Source organism: Caretta caretta, chromosome 3 (assembly GCF_965140235.1).
Source record: "Caretta caretta isolate rCarCar2 chromosome 3, rCarCar1.hap1, whole genome shotgun sequence".
NCBI classification, from domain to species: domain Eukaryota; kingdom Metazoa; phylum Chordata; order Testudines; family Cheloniidae; genus Caretta; species Caretta caretta.
Window position 1 is genome coordinate 178,005,936 of NC_134208.1, and position 20,337 is coordinate 178,026,272.

At 42.2% G+C, this 20,337-nt stretch overlaps 2 protein-coding genes across 2 annotated transcripts in view; one reads left to right on the forward strand and one right to left on the reverse strand.

The window, feature by feature from the left end:
• Positions 1-11,823: 11,823 nt before the first annotated feature.
• On the reverse strand, positions 11,824-18,060 carry MCFD2 (multiple coagulation factor deficiency 2, ER cargo receptor complex subunit). Its single transcript, XM_048842857.1, has 4 exons — positions 17,910-18,060; positions 15,097-15,245; positions 14,311-14,470; positions 11,824-13,344 (listed from the first exon to the last, which is right to left on the reverse strand). Exons 2-4 carry the CDS (start codon positions 15,237-15,239, stop codon positions 13,213-13,215), a joined length of 435 nt encoding a protein of 144 aa, XP_048698814.1. The 5' UTR covers positions 15,240-15,245; positions 17,910-18,060; the 3' UTR covers positions 11,824-13,212.
• TTC7A (tetratricopeptide repeat domain 7A) overlaps positions 17,272-20,337 on the forward strand; it is a 279,526-nt gene continuing 276,460 nt past the window's right edge. The window contains exon 1 of the mRNA XM_048842851.2: positions 17,272-17,453. The gene's annotated coding sequence lies outside the window, so the exon portion shown is untranslated. The remainder of the gene's footprint in view (positions 17,454-20,337) is intronic.

The following is a 20,337-nucleotide window of genomic DNA, read 5'->3' on the forward strand; positions in this document are numbered from 1 at the left end:
TGCCTCAGCACCTTGATGACTTTTCAAGTTCCTACTTTCCAGCCCTACATTTCAATGATCCCTGCCTCATTCAATAGCATCTAGCTACCTCGTGGATTGTTGTGAAATTAATTAGTTATAGGCCATGATTCACTCCTACATGCACAATGAGATGTAATTTACATCACCACCATTTTTGTCTGCAGAGGCAGTTGCACCTTGGGATGATTTCATCAGTCAAGCAGGGCAAACCACATCAGACACCACCCTCTCCCAGCAATTACCCAATTCCCAGGGTAGCAGCTTTATATTGTAGCCACAGCTCCAAAGGAGTCCCATTGGCAGAGGCTCCCAAGATTATGCACTGAATCAGTACATCTTCTGGGTCTTAGGCCCAATCCACTCTATGGGCTTCACCCGCTGGCTCTGCCCTGATGGTGCAGAGATTGGAGACTGCTTATGATGTATATATCCCCGCTATGGCCAGGCTTGCAGACAATGGGGCCCTGCAGCTTGGTTTCCAACAAACCAGAATAATTCTGGCCCAGTGTTTGTAAAATCCCTTGAATGTGTAATGCCCTCTGTGAAAAGATGAAGTGCTATAAAGTGTTATATTTGCCAGCAACACTGTCTTATTTACATTGCATTTTAAAATGGCAGTGTTTAATATATTTTGGGTCATATATTACACTAACTTCCAGCTGCATGCCAAACTGGCTCGGAGTTTAGTGAGAGTTCTGGACACAAATGGGGGGAGGTCTTCAAGTACATACTGATAATTATTGGGATTTATAATGGGATACAGTGAGGTAAGGGAAAGAAAATGCCACTATTCAGAAATCTCATCTTTCTGAAGCACGATTGTTCTTAGCTGTCCTTATAATGGAAATTCACTCTGTGTATGGGATTTTTGTGATGATAAAATCCATAGATGTTTGTCCTAATAAATAATAGACAACCTTGCATCACAAAAGACCCCAAAGCTCTTTGTATACTATATACTTACAACACTACAGATCTATATCCATCTCTGGGTGGAGGGCAGACAACAAGAACACAGAATACTGCATAAAAGGGGGACTGGTTCTAAGATAAAAATTTGGCAAAAAACAGTAGGATAGATCCCTATACCTTACAAAATGGGATCTTTAATGTCAATGCAAAGCAATCAAGATCTTAGTATTTAATAGGTCTTCTAAAAGATCCCCAGCATAGTTACACTCACAAAATTGGAGGAGCATACTGTCTCTACCTTGGTTAAATTGATCCCATCATAATTCAACTAAGGGGTTCCAGAGTGTCAAAGAATTCCAAGTCTGGTGCTTAGGCCATCCTGCTTGACATTTATTTTCAAGGATTACACTATGCTGACCGTAAGACAATGCAAGTTACTTTGACATTCCCTTTAAATACACTTACAAAAATAGATCCACTAAACAATGAAGGTTAATTACTGGAAGCCAAATTTCAATTCAGATCAAATGTTTGCAACCCAGTTGTAAAATCCAAAAAAGTGAAGGTTGCATAATGGAAACATTAAGGGACCCTTGACTACAAGTGGGATAGTTAGGTGATACTGTAATAATAGCTCTTATTGTTCTCGGAGTCAATTATTATAATTAATATACTGCGAAGAATAGTGAGCTGTAGCTCACGAAAGCTCATGCTCAAATAAATTGGTTAGTCTCTAAGGTGCCACAAGTACTCCTTTTCTTTTTGAGGATTTGGTGTGTCACATATGCCATCTAGTGGTTATACTGCATATGACAAAATCACTGAGCTGGTGGAATTCACTCAGAATATTTTTTTTAATTAATTTTGCCATTTTTCTGTTCAACTGTTTCTGAACCAATCCTAATTTCTTTTAATGTATTTGTTGTTGGTTATTCAGTGCAGAGTTTGGGCATGTTTAGACAGCAGGGCAATAACAAACTGAATAATAAACTCCTGGTGTGAATTTTCAAATGAATTAAAAAAAGTCAGTTGCGAACTGAGTGAGCGGCAAACAGGGGACAGGCAAACAGAGGGAGTTTGCCTGGGAGTTTGCTTGTGGGGAGTTTCCGCAGAGTATTTTTTGCCTTTCAGGCTTCTGTGAGCAGTCAATACATCATCTGAAGAGGCTCTTAGAAGGAAGACATTATGGATAGTGAGCGATCAGCTGTTGTGACCTATACAGGATGTGCCATGTTTGTCTGTCTCCCAGAGGATAGAAGCGACTTTTGTCTGTACGAAGTGCAAGCTGGTCTCCATACTGGAAGAGAAGGTTAAAGGACTAGAGACCCAAGTATCAACCCTGTGTTGCACCAGAGAAAATGAAGATTTTCTGGCTAGAAGTCGGCATTTGGTACTGCAGACACAGCACGCTGAAGGATCAGAGAGGGCAGTGCAGAATGGGGAAGAAAATTGGCAGCATGTGACCTCCAGAAGAAGAAAGAGGAGAACCCATGTATCGCCATTGCAGACAGAGATAAGAAATTGTTTTCAGGCATTCTGCACAGGCATTACTGCAGAGAATGGTCTGGAAGAGTCATCTGGGGAGGGGATCAGAGGGAGACCCCATCAACCGGAAGGCATGGGATGCATTGTCCTCGGGATGGGGGTTCCACAACCACCACTCCCAAGAGGAGGAGACGGGTGGTGGTGGTCAGGGACTCCCTCCGAAGATGGATGGAGTCATCCATCTGCTGTTCAGACCGGGAAACTCAGGAAGCGTGCTGCTTGCCTGGAGTTAGAATTCAGGGTGTGACAGAGTGTCTGTCGAGACTGATCAAGCCCCCAGACCGCTACCCCTTCCTACTTTTCCACGTGAACACCAATGATACTGCCAAGAATGACTTTGAGCAGGTCACTGTAAACTACGTGGTTCTGGGAAGAAGGATAAAGGAGTTTGAGGCGCAAGTCATGTTCTTGTCCATCCTCCCTGTTGAAGGAAAAGGCCCAGGTAGGGACCATCGAATTGTGGAGGTAAATGTATGGTTAGGCAGGTGTTGTCAGAGAGAGGGCTTTGGATTCTTTGATCATAGGATGTTGTTCCAGGAAGAAGGATTGCTAGGAAGAGATGAGATCCACATAACGAAGAGAGGGAAGAGCATCTTTGCAGATGTCACAGTTGGTGTCTGCTATAGACCACCAGACCAGGAGGATGAGGTAGACGAGGCTTTCTTCGGACAACTAACAGAAGTATACAGATCACAGGCCCTGGCTCTCACGGGGGACTTCAATCACCCTGACATCTGCTGGAAGAGCAATACAGAAGTGCACAGACAATCCAGGAAGTTTTTGGAGGGTGTTGGGGACAACTTCCTGGTACAAGTGCTGGAGGAACCAACTAGGGGCCGTTCTCCTCTTGACCTGCTGCTCACAAACAGGGAAGAATTGGTAGAAGAAGTAGAAGAGGGTGGCAACCTGGGCAGCAGTGACCATGAGATGGTCAAGTTCAGGATCCTGACAAAAGGAAGAAAGGAGAGCAGAAGAATACAGACCCTGGACTTCAGAAAAGCAGACTTTGACTCCCTCAGGGAACTGATGGGCTGGATCCCCTGGGAGGCTAATATGAGGGGGAAAGGAGTCCAGGAGAGCTGGCTGTATTTTAAAAAGCCTTATTGAGGGCGCGGGAACAAACCATCCTGATGTGCAGAAAGAATAGCAAATATGGCAGGCGACCGCTTGGCTTAACAGTGAAATCTTTGGTGAGCTTAAACAAAAAAGGAAGCTTACAAGAAGTGGAAACTTGGACAAATGACACGGGAGGAGTATAAAAATATTGCTCAGGCATGCAGGGGTATAATCAGGAAGGCCAAAGCACAACTGGAGTTGCAGCTAACAAAGGATGTGAAGGGTAACAAGAAGGGTTTCTACAGGTATGTTAACAACAAGAAAAAGGTCAGGGAAAGTGTGGGACCCTTACTGAATGGGGGAGGCAACCTAGTGACAGACGATGTGGAAAAAGCTGAAGTACTCAATGCTTTTTTTGCCTTGGTCTTCACAGAACAAGGTCAGCTCCCAGACTGCTGCACTGGGCAGCCCAGTATGGGGAGGAGGTGAGCAGTGCTCAGTAGTGAAAGAACAGGTTAAGGACTATTTAGAAAAGCTGTAGAAGTCCATGGTTCCGGATCTAATGCACCTAAGGGTGCTGAGGGAGTTGGCTGATGTGCTCGCAGAGCCATTGGCCATTATCTTTGAAAACTTGTGGCGATCGGGGGAGGTCCCAGACGACTGGAAAAAGGCAAATATAGTGCCCATCTTTAAAAAATGGAAGGAGAATCCGGGGAACTACAGACTGGTCAGCCTCACCTCAGTCCCCAGCAAAATCATGGAGCAAGTCCTCAAGGAATCCATTTTGAAGCACTTGGAGGAGAGGAAGGTGATCAGGAACAATCAACATGGATTCACCAAGGGCAAGTCATGCCTGACCAACCTGATTGCCTTCTATGATGAGATAACTGGCTCTGTGGATATGGGGAAAACGGTGGATGTGATATACCTTGACTTTAGCAAAGCTTTTGGTATGGTCTCCCACAGTGCTCTTGCTAGCAAGTTAAAGTAGTATGGAATGGATGAATGGACTATAAGGTGGATAGAAAGCTGGTTTGATCGCCAGGCTCAATGGGTAGTGATCAATGGCTCAATGTCTAGTTGGCAGCTGGTATCAAGCGGAGTGTCCCAGGGGGTCTGTCCTGGGGCCAGTTTTGTTCAACATCTTCATTAATGATCTTTACCATGCAATTTTATGAGGAGGGTGGAGAAGCACTGGAATGGGTTACCTAGGGAGGTGGTGGAATCTCCATCCTTTAGAGCTTTTTTAAGGCCCAGCTTGACAAAGCCCTGGCTGGGATGATTTAGTTGGGGTTGGCCCTGCTTTGAGCAGGGGTTGGACTAGATGACCTCCTGAGGTCTCTTCTAACTCAATCTTTTATGATTTTGTGAATAATCATTCATTGTAAAATTCATGAAAATATTGGGATTTGTGAATATTTTCATGGTTTTCCAATCACTGTCTGAGTACTCATGACTAACTAATAAAAACCTCACAGATAGCAGCAAATTGAACTTGAAGGGGGTTGGATTCTCTAATGAATTTACAATGAATGTTAGCTATAATTACCTGCACGTGGAATTTGATGATCCGTGTGTGTGTGGTGGCAAGTAATGGAGTCCACCTACAGACTGATAATAGAAAAATGAGTTTCTTTCTGATATTAACAAAACCCTCTCAATGAAACTGTACAAAACTGTAGAGACTGCCTCTTGGACTTTAGGCACCAGAGCTGAGTGAAGACTTCGAATTTCATGCTTTGTGCAGTACAATGTGCAGATTCAGTCTTGAAGTCCAGGTGCCTGATTCAGATCCCCTTACTCATAAGATGTAGTGTTTTACCCCTTGAGTAACTCCATTGCTTTGTGTAGGACTTAACTGTTAAGTAAGGTATTATTCAACTTGAATAAGAAGATAAAAATCTGGCAACCCCAAACAACAAACTATCTGAATCTGAATAACCCCAGGAAAACTGGCTCCTGGGAACTTCCAGGTTTGGATTTTCAGCAGGTGCATGGTTATATGCCAGAAAGATTCCTTCTTGACTCGGACAGAGAGAAGGTGAGGATTTCAACCTGGATGCTAGGAGAAAGTGAAAGAAACCTTAGGAATTAGTGGAGACGGGCCCCTCTTATGCAAGAAAAACACAGATACACTGGGATAAAATGTGAAAGTAAACTAGATGTTTGAAGAAGTTCAGTTTTGAATAATCCAGGATGATGTTAGTAACAAAGGTAAGAATTTTAAAATCATGGGATTGTTAACCTGCCAATGTCCCCTCTAAACCTGCTTTACTAATGGGAACACAGCACTGCTTTACATAACCTTTCCCAAAGCTACAACTTAATATGGGTGCTGCTAAATGATCTGCTCTGTATAGAGCTGCTATTTTTCTCTCTTGTAAACAGTGACTACTTCTCAAATAAGGGTTTTTACTGTTTTTTACTGAAATACCCTCTTTGATATTTAACACTAATTTCTTGCTTTTATCTCTATTAGGCATTACATCTATTACAATCTAAATTGACAAGACCATGAGAGGAAGGCAGAAAGGAAATATTACTGTTCCCATTTTACAGATTGGGAACTGCAGCACAGAGAGATTAAGCCCAAAATCTCACAGTTTGTGGCAAATTCTCCACATACATCTGAAGCTCCTGAGTCCCAGTCTAGTGTCTTAATCATGAGGGCTTTGTGCTGAATTATTCTGAAGAGCATGAAGGTGAATAGCTCTTCTTGGGCCTCTAACCTTCCCTTTCTTTGGGGAGGAAGATCAGTGCTGGGAACCATGCTGTTTTGATGTACCTTGCCTAGGTACGGTATTGGTCTTTAGTACCAGAGAAGTCATTGATACTGAGCTGGTTTTGGTAGCTGTTGCTTTTGGTTTTGTCCCTGTCGCATCAAGTTTCTTACTAGTCTGGTCTTGGGAGTCACATTCTGGCTGATGGACAGGAAAGAGGAAGGTGCTTTTATCAATGCCTGCACTTTTGGTTCCAAAGTACCTGTCAGACTCCCGCACAAGAAATAAATTCAGCTAAGTGTCCCTGAATTTTCTCACTCTTTAGAATAATTGGTAGAAAGAGCAACACAGGCAGATGCCACCCTCACTAAGACAAAACTAACGAGCTCTGACTGTCTGTATTAGCTAGGATGCAGTCACAAGATCGGTAGGATTTGAGGCCTGAGTTCTTTGAATCTCCCAGTGTAGTGCTTGTGGTACAAAGTGCTGGGGAAACATTTTTTAAATAGAATACATTTAAGAAAATTTTTTAAAAGGAGATGGGGAGGGAGAATTTGTAGAAAATAAACCCAAAAAGCTTAATTTACAGAAAGTGTACTAAGGGGTAGCAGGAGGACATAGCCTGATTCTGTATTACTGTCACAAGTAGTATGAGGAAACTGAGGGATGGTTGTGGCTATTCTGCTCTTTATACTCTTAGGTGCAGGGATGTCCAGGGGCATACAAGGTGCAGGTATGGTCCTACGGACACTGCTGTTTAAAGATTATCATGTGTACCTAGAGTGGTGTTGGGGACCCCAGGGCATGGCCACTACTTAAGTTGAGGGGATGGAAGGCCATAAGGGTCAAGGAAGTCTCCCTGCTCTAGGCCCAGGGGCTTCTTGTCAACCCCCCTTAACGGAACTCAAGCCTGCCTGGTTTGAATATGCTCTGTTTTAAGAGCAAAAATGTTGCAGCCACAGATAACGCCTTATAGTGTAAGGTTTGCTGATGCCAAGTTAAAGATAACAGGAGGAGACAGCTTCAAGGCCAGACAGGATGTGCTGGTTGTTTAAGTTGCTAGGAATGCTTGTTAGAGGTTGCAGGAAATAAACATTGTTGAAACCTATATAAGGAAGGCAGAGTATTTGTGCAAAGCTTTTATTGGCTGATGTGTAGTGCAGTAGCATTAAGGAATATAAAAGCGTGTGTAATGACCTGCTCTGATGTGCAGGATTTGAGATTTCTCTCCCTGTACCTTTCTTTGGAATTCCAAATAAACTTTTCTACTTCTCCACCCCGTTGCGATTATTGGGTGATGCACACTGGGCAACGAACCCCTGCTGTTGCTTGCCTCGGGCACACTGTGCCAGCAACAGTGGTATATACACAGACATATACCACAAGAACAACAACAGTTCAGTTTGTGAAATGAAAGCATCTCTTCCAGCTGTAGTTACAAAGTTGTGCATAGACTCTGCAAAACTCTAGTCCAGGAAACATGTAGCTTAAGGACTACCCTGGGTTATACTTAGGCCTGGGAGTATTAGAATTTTATCAGTTACACATAAAAAGCCATCAATTTCATCATACACCCACAAACTGACAAAACTATTTCCATCAATGATCATTAAAGTTCACAGGCAGGTAAAGGAAAATGTGACTTAAGAACTTAAATCAAACTTAAGGATATTTACTTGTATATTTTGACATATGATGTTGACAATTTTCGTTGTTATAATGCTTTAACTTTTTGAACCTCAACATTCATCATTAATGTCTGACAGCCCCCCGCCCAGGTTCCTGCAATTGTGAAGATTTAGATTGGAAAAAAAACCTGCACAAAATGCTTAAACCCTATTTTGCACAACTGAAAATTTGAATCAATAAAAACAAAATTTAAAAATATTGAAATTTTACAAACATAAAAACTGAATTCTGCCAAGCCAAGTTATATTATTACCATCTCTGCCAGAGGCTTTTGGGACCTCCGGCCAATCAAAGAATGGCCTGTTAACAGTCTGCAAAGAAAAATAAAACAAATGGATATAAACTAGCCATCAACAGTTTAGGCTTGAAGTTAGATGAAAGTTTCTAGCCATCAGAGAAGTGAAGTTCTTGAACAGCCTTTCAAGGGGAGTAGTGGGGGGGGAAACCCCTGTGTTTCAAGACTGAGCTTGATAAGTAGGGCTGTCAAGCGATTAAAAAAATTAGTCATGATTAATCAGTTTTGATTGTACTGGATTAAAAAAAGGTTATATGGAGCAACTGCAAGGCTAAATTCCAATACCATCAAAGTACTTCAAGTTTGCAGTTCCACCTACATGCTAAACGTGCTTTTGCTACTAGTTCTTGTGCTACAGATAACCCACTGACAGCAAATGAATCCCACCAGCCGTGACACAGTATGCTTACAGCATTGCAGGATTTCTACAAGTCCATGGATCAAACAAAGACTACAGCTTAAACAAGACTATTGCAAACTGGATAGCTACAAACTGCAGACCACTCAACATTGTAAACGACAGGCTGTTATTCAAATTGCATCTTCCAAGCAATCAGTCATACACCTTGCCCTCCTGAGGAACAACTGCTTCATGAATACATGAACTATATCACAACAAGACAACTACCAAATTGGAGCTTCTGAAAAATACACTAGCAACTGCTTTGACTGGTGCTCATTGGACAATCACAGCTATCTTGGAGTCAAGGCACACCTGATTGATGCTGCATGGAAAATGCAGTCATTTGCTTTAACAGTAACACATACTGAAGAGAGACATTATACTGAAACATATGTAGAGCATTTCTTGGATGCTGCAAAAGAATGGAATATTCAAGAAAAGATAACAATTAGTACTAACAGTGCAATCAAAACCGTGATTAATTTGTTTTGAGTTAATCGCTGAGTTAATTGTGATTGACAGCCCTACTAGGAAGTTAAATATTTAGCAAAGACAGCTTTTCTTCCAGCTGTCTTTTAAAAAAAAGAAATTGAATTAAATGTGTTAACAGTTTTAAGTATGCTGAATTAAGGATACTCTTGCTTTATTAATATAAGCTGCCTAGTTTTTCAGGAAAAACAGGGTAAAGAAAATCTGAATTCCTAATACAAGCAGCAAGCATAAAGACAGGGAAAAAAAATTGCCTCCTTTATACATCAAAGCAAAAGATGCCATTAACTTAATTTTATTTTCCGTTTGAGGTCAATTTTAAAGGATTTATATAACTGTAGACTGAGAAGAATCGTAGAAGATTAGGCTCCGAAGAGACCTCAGGAGGTCATCTAGTCCAACCCCCTGCTTAAAGCAGGATCAATCCCAACTAAATCATCCCAGCAAGGGCTTTGTCAAAAACTCCAAGGATAGAGATTCCACCACCTCCCTAGGTAACCCATGCCAGTGCACCACCACCCTCTTAGTGAACGTCTTTTCTAATATTCAACCTAGATCTCCCCCACTGTAACCTGAGACTATTGCTCCCTGTTCTGTCATTTGTCACCACTGAGAACAGTCTAACCCCCCTTCAGGTGGTTAAAGGCTGCTATCAAATCCCCGTCCCCACTCTTTTTAAGACTAGCTAAACCCAGTTCCCACAGCCTCTTCTCATAAGTCATGTGCCCTCTAATCATTTTCATTGCTTTCCCCTGGACTCTCCAATTTGTCCATATCCTTTCTGTAGTGGGGGGCCCAAAACTGGACACAGTACCCCAGATGAGGGCTCACTAGTGCCAAATAGAGGGGAATAATCACTTTCCTTGATCTGCTGGCAACACGCCTACTAATGCAGCCCAATATGCCGTTAGCCTTCTTGGCAACAAGGGAACACTGCTGACTCATATCCAGCTTCTCGCCCACTGTAATCCTACTGTAATCCCCAGGTCTTTTTCTGCAGAACTGCCGCTTAGCCAGTTGGTCCCCAGCCTGTAGCACTGCATGGGATTCTTCCATCCTAAGTGCAGGACTCTGCACTTGTCCTTGTTGAACCTCTTTTGGCCTAATCCTCCAATTTGTCTAGGCCACTCTGGACCCTATCTCTACCCTCCAGCATATTTACCTCTACCTACTCCTTAGTGTCATCTGCAAACTTGCTGAGGGTGCAATCCAACCCATCATCCAGATCATTAATGAAGACGTTGAACAAAACCAGCCCCAGGACTGACCCCTAGGACACTCTGCTTGATACTGGCTGCCAACTAGACATCTAGCCGTTGATCACTATCCGTTGAGACCAAACAATCTAGCCAGCTTTCTATCTACTTTATAGTCCATTCATCGAATCCATACTTCTTCAACTTGCTGGCAAGAATACTATGAGAAACTGTATCAAAAGCTTTGCTAAAGTCAAGGTATATCACATCCACCGCTTTCCCCATATCCACAGAGCCAGTTATCTCATCATAGAAGGCAATCAGGTTGGTCAGGCATGACTTGCCCTTCGTGAATCCATGCCGACTGTTCCTGATCACCTCTCTCTCCTCCAAGTACTTCAAAATGGATTCCTTGAGGACCTGCTCCATGATTTTTCCGGGGACTGAGGTGAGGCTGACCGGTCTGTAGTTCCCCAGATTCTCCTTTTTTCAATTGTCTAAAGTGAATCGACTTCTTCACTTTATTAAGATAACCTCATTGATAAGAATCTTTGTAAAGCTACTGTCCATGTTATCTGCATCCATCTTGCTCTGTTATGGCTTATGTGGTACATGCTATCCAGTAAATATTGCAGTTGACACTCAGCAGATAGAGTAGTTCAATTTGAAGTTTTAGATTTACAGATCACCTTCAAACCCAGGTCCTTTGCCAGGCTCTAGTCATTGCTGTTGTCAAAGATTCTATGATTTAATGAAGCATTCTTGATGAATGAGACTGAGCCACTATAACTCCAATGTTCAGGGTTCCACAATCTAATGGGCATATAATAGCTGCTCCACTTAGGCACAATCATGTAATTGTACTGCATGCTTTGATCATTCAAAGCTAGATTACAGTCTGAAACAGAACAAAGTCTGAGGTGTGAATGGAAAGACATTTCATTTAAACCATTTAAATTGTAATTATTTTTTTAAAATGAAGCTAAACATAGCTGGAGTTAGACGTGCACAGGAAAACACAATATTTCAGGAAGAACAGAGACTAATGTTTTGTAAGGAATATTTGCTATTGTGACACTAATGCTGCCAGAAATAATGATTTTATTGAGCAAAAAGGGACATAGCCCTAGAGTGGTTTTTAATTCCTTTTTTTTTTTTTTTTGGTACATGGGAAAAAGGTTAGGCTGCTGGTGTGCTAGCGTCACTACCTATTATGCTTATCAATACTGTCTCATTGTTTCCTTGCATTTCCCCATTTGTTGGGCTCTCATCTTATACTTAAACTCCTTGGGGGCAAAGACCATCTTTTTGTTCTATGTTGTACAACACCTAGCATAATGCAGTCCTGCTCCATGATTAAGGACCCTAGGCACCACAGTAATACAAATAATGGCAGCAAGGAAATTCAGCTGGTAGAATTGGGTGGATTTTTTTTTTCCGCTGAAGAATTAAGTGGAAAGTATTCTTGTATTATTCTTTCAACTTCAAGCTATTGCATCAGCTTCAAAATTTTATTGCTTGTATATCCCTCATAAGCCATTATACAAATCTGTCAAAATAAGGAAATATTACAAGAATATCTGACCCACAGTTTTCATTGCACAAACATTTAAACAGGAAACTTTACAAATACATTTTTCCCCATATAAGAATAGTTTTATACAGAAAGTGTCTTTACAGAAAAGCTTGCATTTAGATTCTCTCATGAACCTGATTGCTTGATGCACTAAGATTTTTAAGCTACACTTAAGACAGTGTCAAAAAAAGCAGCAGCACATCACTTCTATACTTAAATCTGCTTGACTTGAGTCTTGTTGAACCAAAACATTGAAAATACTCTTACGACCATTTTCGTAAGCAGATAATTCAAGTATCTTTAAGCTCTTCCAAGTGTTGTTAATGAAATATTTTTAGAAAAAATACAAAGTAACACCATAATGTGTGTCAAGATACATCAATATGAATCTTAACAAGGCAGCATTACCTTCTTATACTATATGGTTGTGCTGAATAATACTATAACATAAGACCAGTTCATGGTATAGAAAAAACTAAACAGAAATGTTGTATTAAGCCAGTTTGATAACATGAATTTCAAAATGAGTTTTCAGAAACTATTCTATTAAATGCTACAGCGTTAAATGTAATAAAAAAATACTTATGTTTTCTTAAAAAGACCATTTAGGGTAGAGAAAAATCCAGTAAAGTACTACCTCTAGAAAAGCCTGACCTATGGGAGGAAATTGAAAAATATAAATGGGTATGCCAGTAAATACAATTAAAAATATTTTTGCAAAGACTTGAACTCTGTAGGGTATCGTCATTTAAAGTTCAAGCACAAACCACATTCAACAATCTTGTTTTATCTTACAATTTCTATGTTCTGAATTTTTGTACTTATGTACAAGTTTTATTTTTGTTAAGTTCTATGTTTAATGTGGAGCTGGGAAGAATTTTCTTGTAAAGGAGCACTGCAGTCACATTTTCTTGCTTTCCTGGCATTTTCTAAATTAGGGCTCTTAAGTGAGAGAGGAAAATGGTGTACTGTCTCGCTATCCTTATACTAGGAATGTAAAATAGTTTGCCAACTGAGGCTGAAGCATATGTAATTAGTAATTTTTCATATTAGCACTTTCAAGATTGAGATAGCTAGTTACTTTTAGTCAAGTGTAATTCCATCACTTCTGATTTATATAGTGTTCTTTCCTCACTAACACCCACACATTTCAACCTAAAGAATTAGAGTGGAATAAGAACATATCTTCCTACCATGAATACTGCAGCACAGAGGGTGGTTTGTACAATTAGTTTATAATAGACAGTAATAAGTCACATTATACTGGGTCACATTTGCATATAACTAGAAGAAATTTAAAAAAATAAAACTTATTCCAGTGATTTTGCAAACTCAGCATAATCAATGTATCCATCGTTATTTTTGTCATCATCTCGTAAGACATCATCAATTAGACTAATTAACTCTTCTTCTTTCATTGCCTGGGAGTGTTCACCACCTTCCTAAAAGAAAGATATTAGTTAAAGCAGTTTCTCTCTCAATCAGTGAGTTGCAGTGCCATGGAAGGTTGAAAGTTGTATTACAATCAAAAGCAAAGAATAGCTGGCTCCCTCATTTCACATACAGTTATCCTTCAAGGTCAAATATTCTTTATTATGCTCTTAAAATAAGTATATACGTGTGTGTGTGTGTGTGTGTATACACACACACACACACCCTATATCAGATACACCTACTATAAAGGTAAGGGGGTTGTGAAAATTTCTTACTTCAAATAAGGGGCTGCCCACCTGAAGAGGTAGAGAAACAGACTTGCAGCAAAAGAGCATGTTCACAACAGCACTGTAACATACTGGCCCCACACACCATACACAGCTGGTAACTCCCCCTTTCTACCCTGCCCACCAGGCTGTTCTCTCCTCTGCATAGTCATCATGCTCTTCAAGGCCACATTCACCCTAGCAGGCCACAATGTCGAAGCCCTGGTCTACACTAGGTGGGGGGAATCGATCTAAGTTAAGCAACTTCAGCTACGTGAATAATGTAGCTGAAGTTGACGTACTTTAGACCTATTCACTGCGGTGTCTTCACTATGGTGAGTCGCCTGCTGCCGCTCCCTGTCGACTCTGCCTGCGCCTCTTGTGGCGGTGGAGTACAGGGGTCAAGGGGAGAGTGCTCGGGGATCCATTTATTGCATCTAGACTAGACACGATAAATCGAGCCCCGCTGGATTGATCGCTGCCCGCCGATACAGCAGGTAGTATAGACATGCCCTAAGCTAGGATAGGGCCTTTCTGGAGCACTGATTGTAAAGTTACAGATATGGTTTACTTAGTACTTTCATAAAACAAAACAAGACTGATATTACAGAAAATCTGACTATACAGAAAATACATGTTCTAATTGGAGCTACTTTTGAGTACTCATTATTTTGAAGAGCCACATGGGCTGTTATAAATACTGCTCACCTCTTTATGTACATGTGATATAGCAGTGGCAAGTTCTAATCCATCAAGCAAATTATTGCCATCATAATCATGCATTTTGAAGTAATGGAGCTGCAACTCCTGTGGGGACATCTCAGATTCTGGTTTGTCAATTACACCTTCTAAGTGTTCCATGATGTGGCTGAAAATAGAAAATAATGCCAGCTAGTTAATATTTAAAAGCCTGTTTATATTTAACTGTTCTTTGATCAGGAAAATAGTCTACAACACTTTGGATAAGATTCTGTGTGGAGCCTCTTAGAGATGTGGAACAGAACAGCTCTCCCCCTGGTCTGCGAGTGTATGGTGGTTTTAAGCCACCATTGTGCCCTCTTGATCCTGTTATGCTACAGGGGCTAGAGAGATCTTTGATATAATTTAGACAGTGGTGGGCGCCTGTCTAAGTTACAGTAGCCTCCGAAGGCTCTCTCCTTATGCCAGTCTTCCACACAGCCTGTACTGGGTGAATTCCCCCTCCCCGCCCCATCAGCTTTTAGGGCCTCTTTATGATGATCTGGTTCTTCTATCCACTGTAAAGAGGAGAGAGGATGAGAATCTCACCCTGTAAGTGTTCATAATACACACTTCCTCCCAGAATGTTTTCCATGGCCAGTATATACAAGAAACAACAGTTTTGGCTAATAGATTCTCCATACTGTGTAGACAGGGCTAGCAGGTCCCCGAGTCCCACTGTATAGTGGAGTCTCCAAGTTCAAAGTGAATCATTGAGCAATACAAGTTTACATTTACAGAATGCAAAATACATACTCTTTGTCTTGTACTAGGTTCTTATCAAGGCGAATATTTGCTTGATGACTCTCCTCTACATGCTTCTCAGCTACAGAGGAGATCAAGAACGCAGTCACTAGGCAGAATAGCAAATACACACTAAACATCCTTGAAGCCATCATGATCTCCTAGCAAGAGGAAAATATATACATTAATACATATGAAAAATACACTCAATAAAATGCAAGATTTTCAATGTAATGAACATAATGGGCATATAAAATCCCTATTAAATTGTAGGATGCAAGTATATTTTTCATTAATACTACTTAAAAATCACACCTTTTGTGCTAGGCAATAAAATTGGGTGTATTGTCTAGTACTTTCCCCAGCAGAAAACAGAAGGACTGCTACCAAAAATTTCTTCAGTCTCGCCAAATGCCAATTAAAAAAACCCATCTGTGATAATTCTCAGAAACTACATTTTCAGGCTGGGAATGTGCAGCTGCTAATCTTTCCAGAAGCCAAAGCCACAACAATTACTTGTGACTCTGTAAAGGTCTTCTAGTCAAAGAGCCACAGCAACTTCACCTAGATGCATTTTACAGTATTTTCTTAAAATCTCAGTTAGTCCGAGTAGGTCTCCTTTCTTAGGTTTGAATAAAGGAGTTGCGTGACATCATAAACACTACTGGAAATATTTAAAAAAACAAAGCAGCAGTGGAAATACTCCAATACCAGTTTAAAACTAGGACAGACAGCTATAGAAACAGAATTTTTTAAACTGATAGCTTTGATTGTCATAATTCAAAGTTTTATTAAGCTATATTAATGAATCTTATTAACCAACAGTGCATTATAAAGTTGTTTAGAGTTCATATGTTAGTGTAGTCTTTGTTTCAATTCTTTTGTGGCTCTGTTCAATGACAAAGTGGCTATTTTGAAAATGTAGTGCTACTACCCAAATTCTAGGGTGATGTTTCCAGTATTTTCCTAGGAGATATAATACGTAATTAAGTATAAAAATTTGGCACACTACTGAAACACTTGGCACTTATTAATGTTGCTTTCTCATGGAAAAAGTATAAATCATTAAAATCATGACATAATGAATGGAATTTAATATAGGTGAAAGCAAAATAAGTGCTTGATACAGAATGGCTTTAAGTGGTCGAATGTATTAATAAGAACTAAGACAAAAGTTATAAAGATGAACCCTACCATGAAACAATATTGATCTACTTTTTCAGAAACGTCCCTGAAGAGTCAATGCCTGTACCAAATTAGGACTAAAATAGAAGTACAAAGTGATATTTACCTGTTTGCTATTACTATTTGTTTGTCAGAAGGTTTGCTATCACTTTGAGCTGCAGTAGCAGGTCAGCTAGGAGTTCCAGAGATGCAAATACTAATGGCAGCTTTCACAACTCTATGGCCTACTGCCAGGATGCTACACAGAGTTTGCATAACTTATGAAAATATTAGTTCTATTAACTAGGCATTTGGAATGGACCAATATTTCTTCACGGTTCCCCTGAACCATCTTCTTTGTCTTTGATAACAGAAAAAACAGCAAGGAAAAAAAGACGCCTTTTCATGAGGACACTAACACAGTCACCATAATTGCTCATAGTTACAGAAGGTGTGAATTTAAACTGTTATACTTTACACTGATACAAACTATTATTCAGATATACACATGACTGATGTGTTTAGTTTCTGACACTCAGGAACAGTTTAACTGAAATAAGTAATTTTTATGACAGAAGAGTGTCCACAAAGCCGTTTAGAATGATCTAACTACATGGGTTTAAAAACAAACAAAACCACCTTCAGTTAAACAAGAACTAGGGTCCAGGAAAGCCTAAGTTCTATTGTCACCTCTGCCACTGATTCACTACATGCTATATGCAAAAAGAAGAGGAGTACTTGTGGCATCGTCTCTAAGGTGCCACGAGTACTCCTTTTCTTTTTGCGGATACAGACTAACACGGCTGCTACTCTGATACAGGATATATGGCAACTCTCAAATTCTCTGCTTCGGTTTCCCCAGCTGTAAACGGAGAATAAAAGAGGACCAAGTTTTCTGCAGACATAACTCCCCTGACTTCAATTCACTTACACCAGAAGAGAATTTGACAGAGAATCCTGAACATCGGCTACTGCTAGCTTGTAAGGGAGATGCCTGTTGAAAATGCACTGAAATCCAGACGTTCGCCTTCATGAATTGAAGCTTTGTAAAAAAAATAGAACTACAGCGTCACTACTCAGCCTCACTACAATTTGCGAACAGTTAGCAGGAAAAGTGACCAGGAGGCATGTGAGCAATGACTGCAGGTTCATTCGTTCGTTTCGGTTAATTGCTTTCGCTGCCAGGGCCAAAAGGCAGCGCCACGGTACGTTTCCATCTACGTGTTACTCTAGCCCTACTCCTGCTGCTAGGCACCCCGCAAACACCCCCCTCGCGGCCCTGAGGCCTCACCCAACGGCGGTGCTGCCATCTGCCCTCCTCCTGCCCCCCAACGGCAGGGGACAGAACACGGGCTGGGCCCCGCCTGACCAGAGCTCTGCCATAGCCCCTGGGCGAGTCGCTTGGGCTGGCTCCCCGCGCGCCTCTCGCCCCGGGACAACGCCTTGCCCGACGTGGGGGGCACCCAGCGCGGGAGACCAGAGGGAGCGGACGGGCAGAGGCAGGTTCCTGCCCCCTGCCGCAGGCCCGCCACAAACTCCTCGCGCCCGAGCTGAGCCCGGCTGGCGGTCGGTCCCCGCCTCTGAGCGGTGTGGAGGGGGCGGCTCCTCCAGCCCCCCCCAAACACGACTCTCCGCCGTGTGAGGAACGGCCCCGCACTCACCGCTGCGCAGGTAGAATGTCCCAGGACAGGGCGCTAAGTCACGGGCAGGTGCGAGCGGGATTGGGCCAGGTCGGCCACCATCCCCAGGGTCATCTTTGACCCGACGCACGCTGGCGTCCTGCCCCGCCCCCTCCCGCTCATTGGCTTCCGTCTGCCCAGGCTGGGGGAACGTCACGGCTCCTGGAAATTCCACGTGTAACGAAAACAAAGGGACAGGTGGGGCAGAGGGGAGGGGTCAGGTGCTCGGCATGACACGCCCCCTCTTGAGTGCCCCGCCTCCTCCGTGACTCCACCCCTCCCGCCCTTTCCCAGTATGACTCCTCCCCCACCTTGGTCTCCTGTGCCTGCACCTCTCCCCAGCGGTGCGGCTTGTGGTCAAGTGGGCGCGGCTGTGTATCCCGGGGGTGGGGCTCTGGCACCCCCAAGGCGGGGCTGTGGCTCTGGGCACTGCTTTGTCCTGAGCCGTCTTAGGCCACTCTGCCAGCACTGCTGGTTTTGGGTCCTGTTCCCCGCCACGCCCCCCCACAAGGTGTCCCAGGCCTGTGGCTGCCTGAGTCTGCAGGAAGCCAAGAGTGGTACAAGCCCAGCCCTGGTTGCCACACTGTTGCCACAGTGCCCATGAGTCAGGAGCGGGGATGTCACTGTGCATGGCCCAGTTTGAAAAATTCCATTGAAACACGCATAAAAGAAGAACATTCACAGCATCTGTTCCAGTTTTGTAGGCAGGCTCTGCTTGGTACCGATTCCAGTGCTGGGCAAGGCAGGTTGGAACGGAGAGCGGTGACCGTCTGCAATGGGAGAGTGTGACCATTTACATCCCAGCCCCGGCAAGGGGGCACCAAGCCTGCAGAGCCCTGCCATGCCCAGCAAGGCATATACTGCCATATTTTGAACATCTGCATAATCTACTAAGTGGGACAGGTCATCCCGTCACAGCAAATGGCTTTGGTTTGTGTATGAAGGTTGGCGTACCACTGTTTTGGGGACTTTTTTCAACTCTAGTGTGGATTTTTTCTCCCTCATACTCTGTGTGCATGTTTGGTCTTGTTTTTTTGTCATTGGTTCTAGAAGCTCCTCACCCTTCATGTTATAGTTGATGGTTGTGTTTATCATGTTTCTGGAGCATGCTAGTTTGGCTGCTTCACATGTGATCTCCCATGTTCTTTGCTTTCTTATATCACTAACTTAATATTCTTTATATGCATCATCACATTCTCTCATCTCCCTTGTGTTCCCTTTTGTTTACATTGTACCAGTCCACTCCCTGTTTATTCTAGGAATCTTGACTCTCTCAAGAAGTCTGTTCAGTCTTTTTGCTTTTGTAAGCATTCATCACATTGTTCTCTGTTAGTTATTAGACTAGCTTTATTGACTAATGCTCATTTATGAGCCAGATATAGTAATGAGGGAAAGACCAGATTGAAAGTATAGCTGTCAAGCTGTCCTGCAGTGTCTCAAGAGTACTAGTGCCAACCTCAGGGCAGACTTTGGAAAAAGGGCTCAAACCCCAAACTGGTTTTGAGTGCTATACTTGGATTTCACCAACCACTCATCAAGTGTAAATTCCTCAGGCACTATAATAGCCTTAACATAGAGTCACAGACAGTCTGCTGGGGTACTCTGATTTGTCTTGCCACCGTAGTAAGCCTACCTTTGTGATAGATGGTCTCTTGCCAAGGATCACAGCAATATTCAGCTTACTCCCAGTCCTAAAAGATCAGTCACTTACCCCAGGTCAGTTGCACTTTAGTTCTCACACCAAAGACAATGCTTGTAACCAGTCCTATAATAGACTATGTAAAGATATATAGGAAAATTAAAGAGTTATTTACAAGGATAAGCAGGTAAACATACATACAAAAATGAGTTACAATATTAAGTTTCCAACGTAATGGAAGCTTCTATGATAAGCAAGCACTTTAGGGCTAACCCAGGCTAAGCACTGGGGATCTTTTGTTTATGCCTAGTAATTCCTGTTGCCCTGAGTCCAAGCAGCATAAAGATACAGTTCCTCCTTGTTAGGGGGTTTTAGTCCATCTTCCCCACTCTGTTTTAAGCTGCAAACTCAGCTGATGGGAGAAATTCACTTGCAAGACTCATCTTCATGTTCTGGGGCAGGAGAGAGTAAACAACAAAGTTTTTTGACCTCTTCAATGTTCCATTCTAGTCCATCTGTTGTTGATAGTCCTTCCTTGTCGGCTAGGATGTAACACCTTCTATAAGAGATCAGCACTTTACACTAGTTAATGTCTCTCTCCTGGGAGGTGATCTAGAGGCTTACAATGCAAATGCTGAAATATTACCTTATAATGTGAGATACCTATGTTATAAGTGAGATTAAAGCATGCAGCAACATACAAGCATTGCATAAAGCAGGGGTAGGCAAACTATGGCCCAGGGGCCACATCCTGTCCTCCAGATATTTTAA

What these genes read in the sequence shown, in the direction of transcription:
- MCFD2 (XM_048842857.1), bottom strand. Translation starts at nt 15,239, where the DNA reads ATGATGGCTTCAAGGATGTTTAGTGTGTATTTGCTATTCTGCCTAGTG. An exon ending in AACCTAGTACAAGACAAAGA is followed by an intron (nt 14,471 to 15,096) that starts GTATGTATTTTG and finishes TTCTATTTTCAG; the next exon opens with CCACATCATGGAACACTTAG. An exon ending in TATCACATGTACATAAAGAG is followed by an intron (nt 13,345 to 14,310) that starts GTGAGCAGTATT and finishes TCTTTCTTTTAG; the next exon opens with GAAGGTGGTGAACACTCCCA.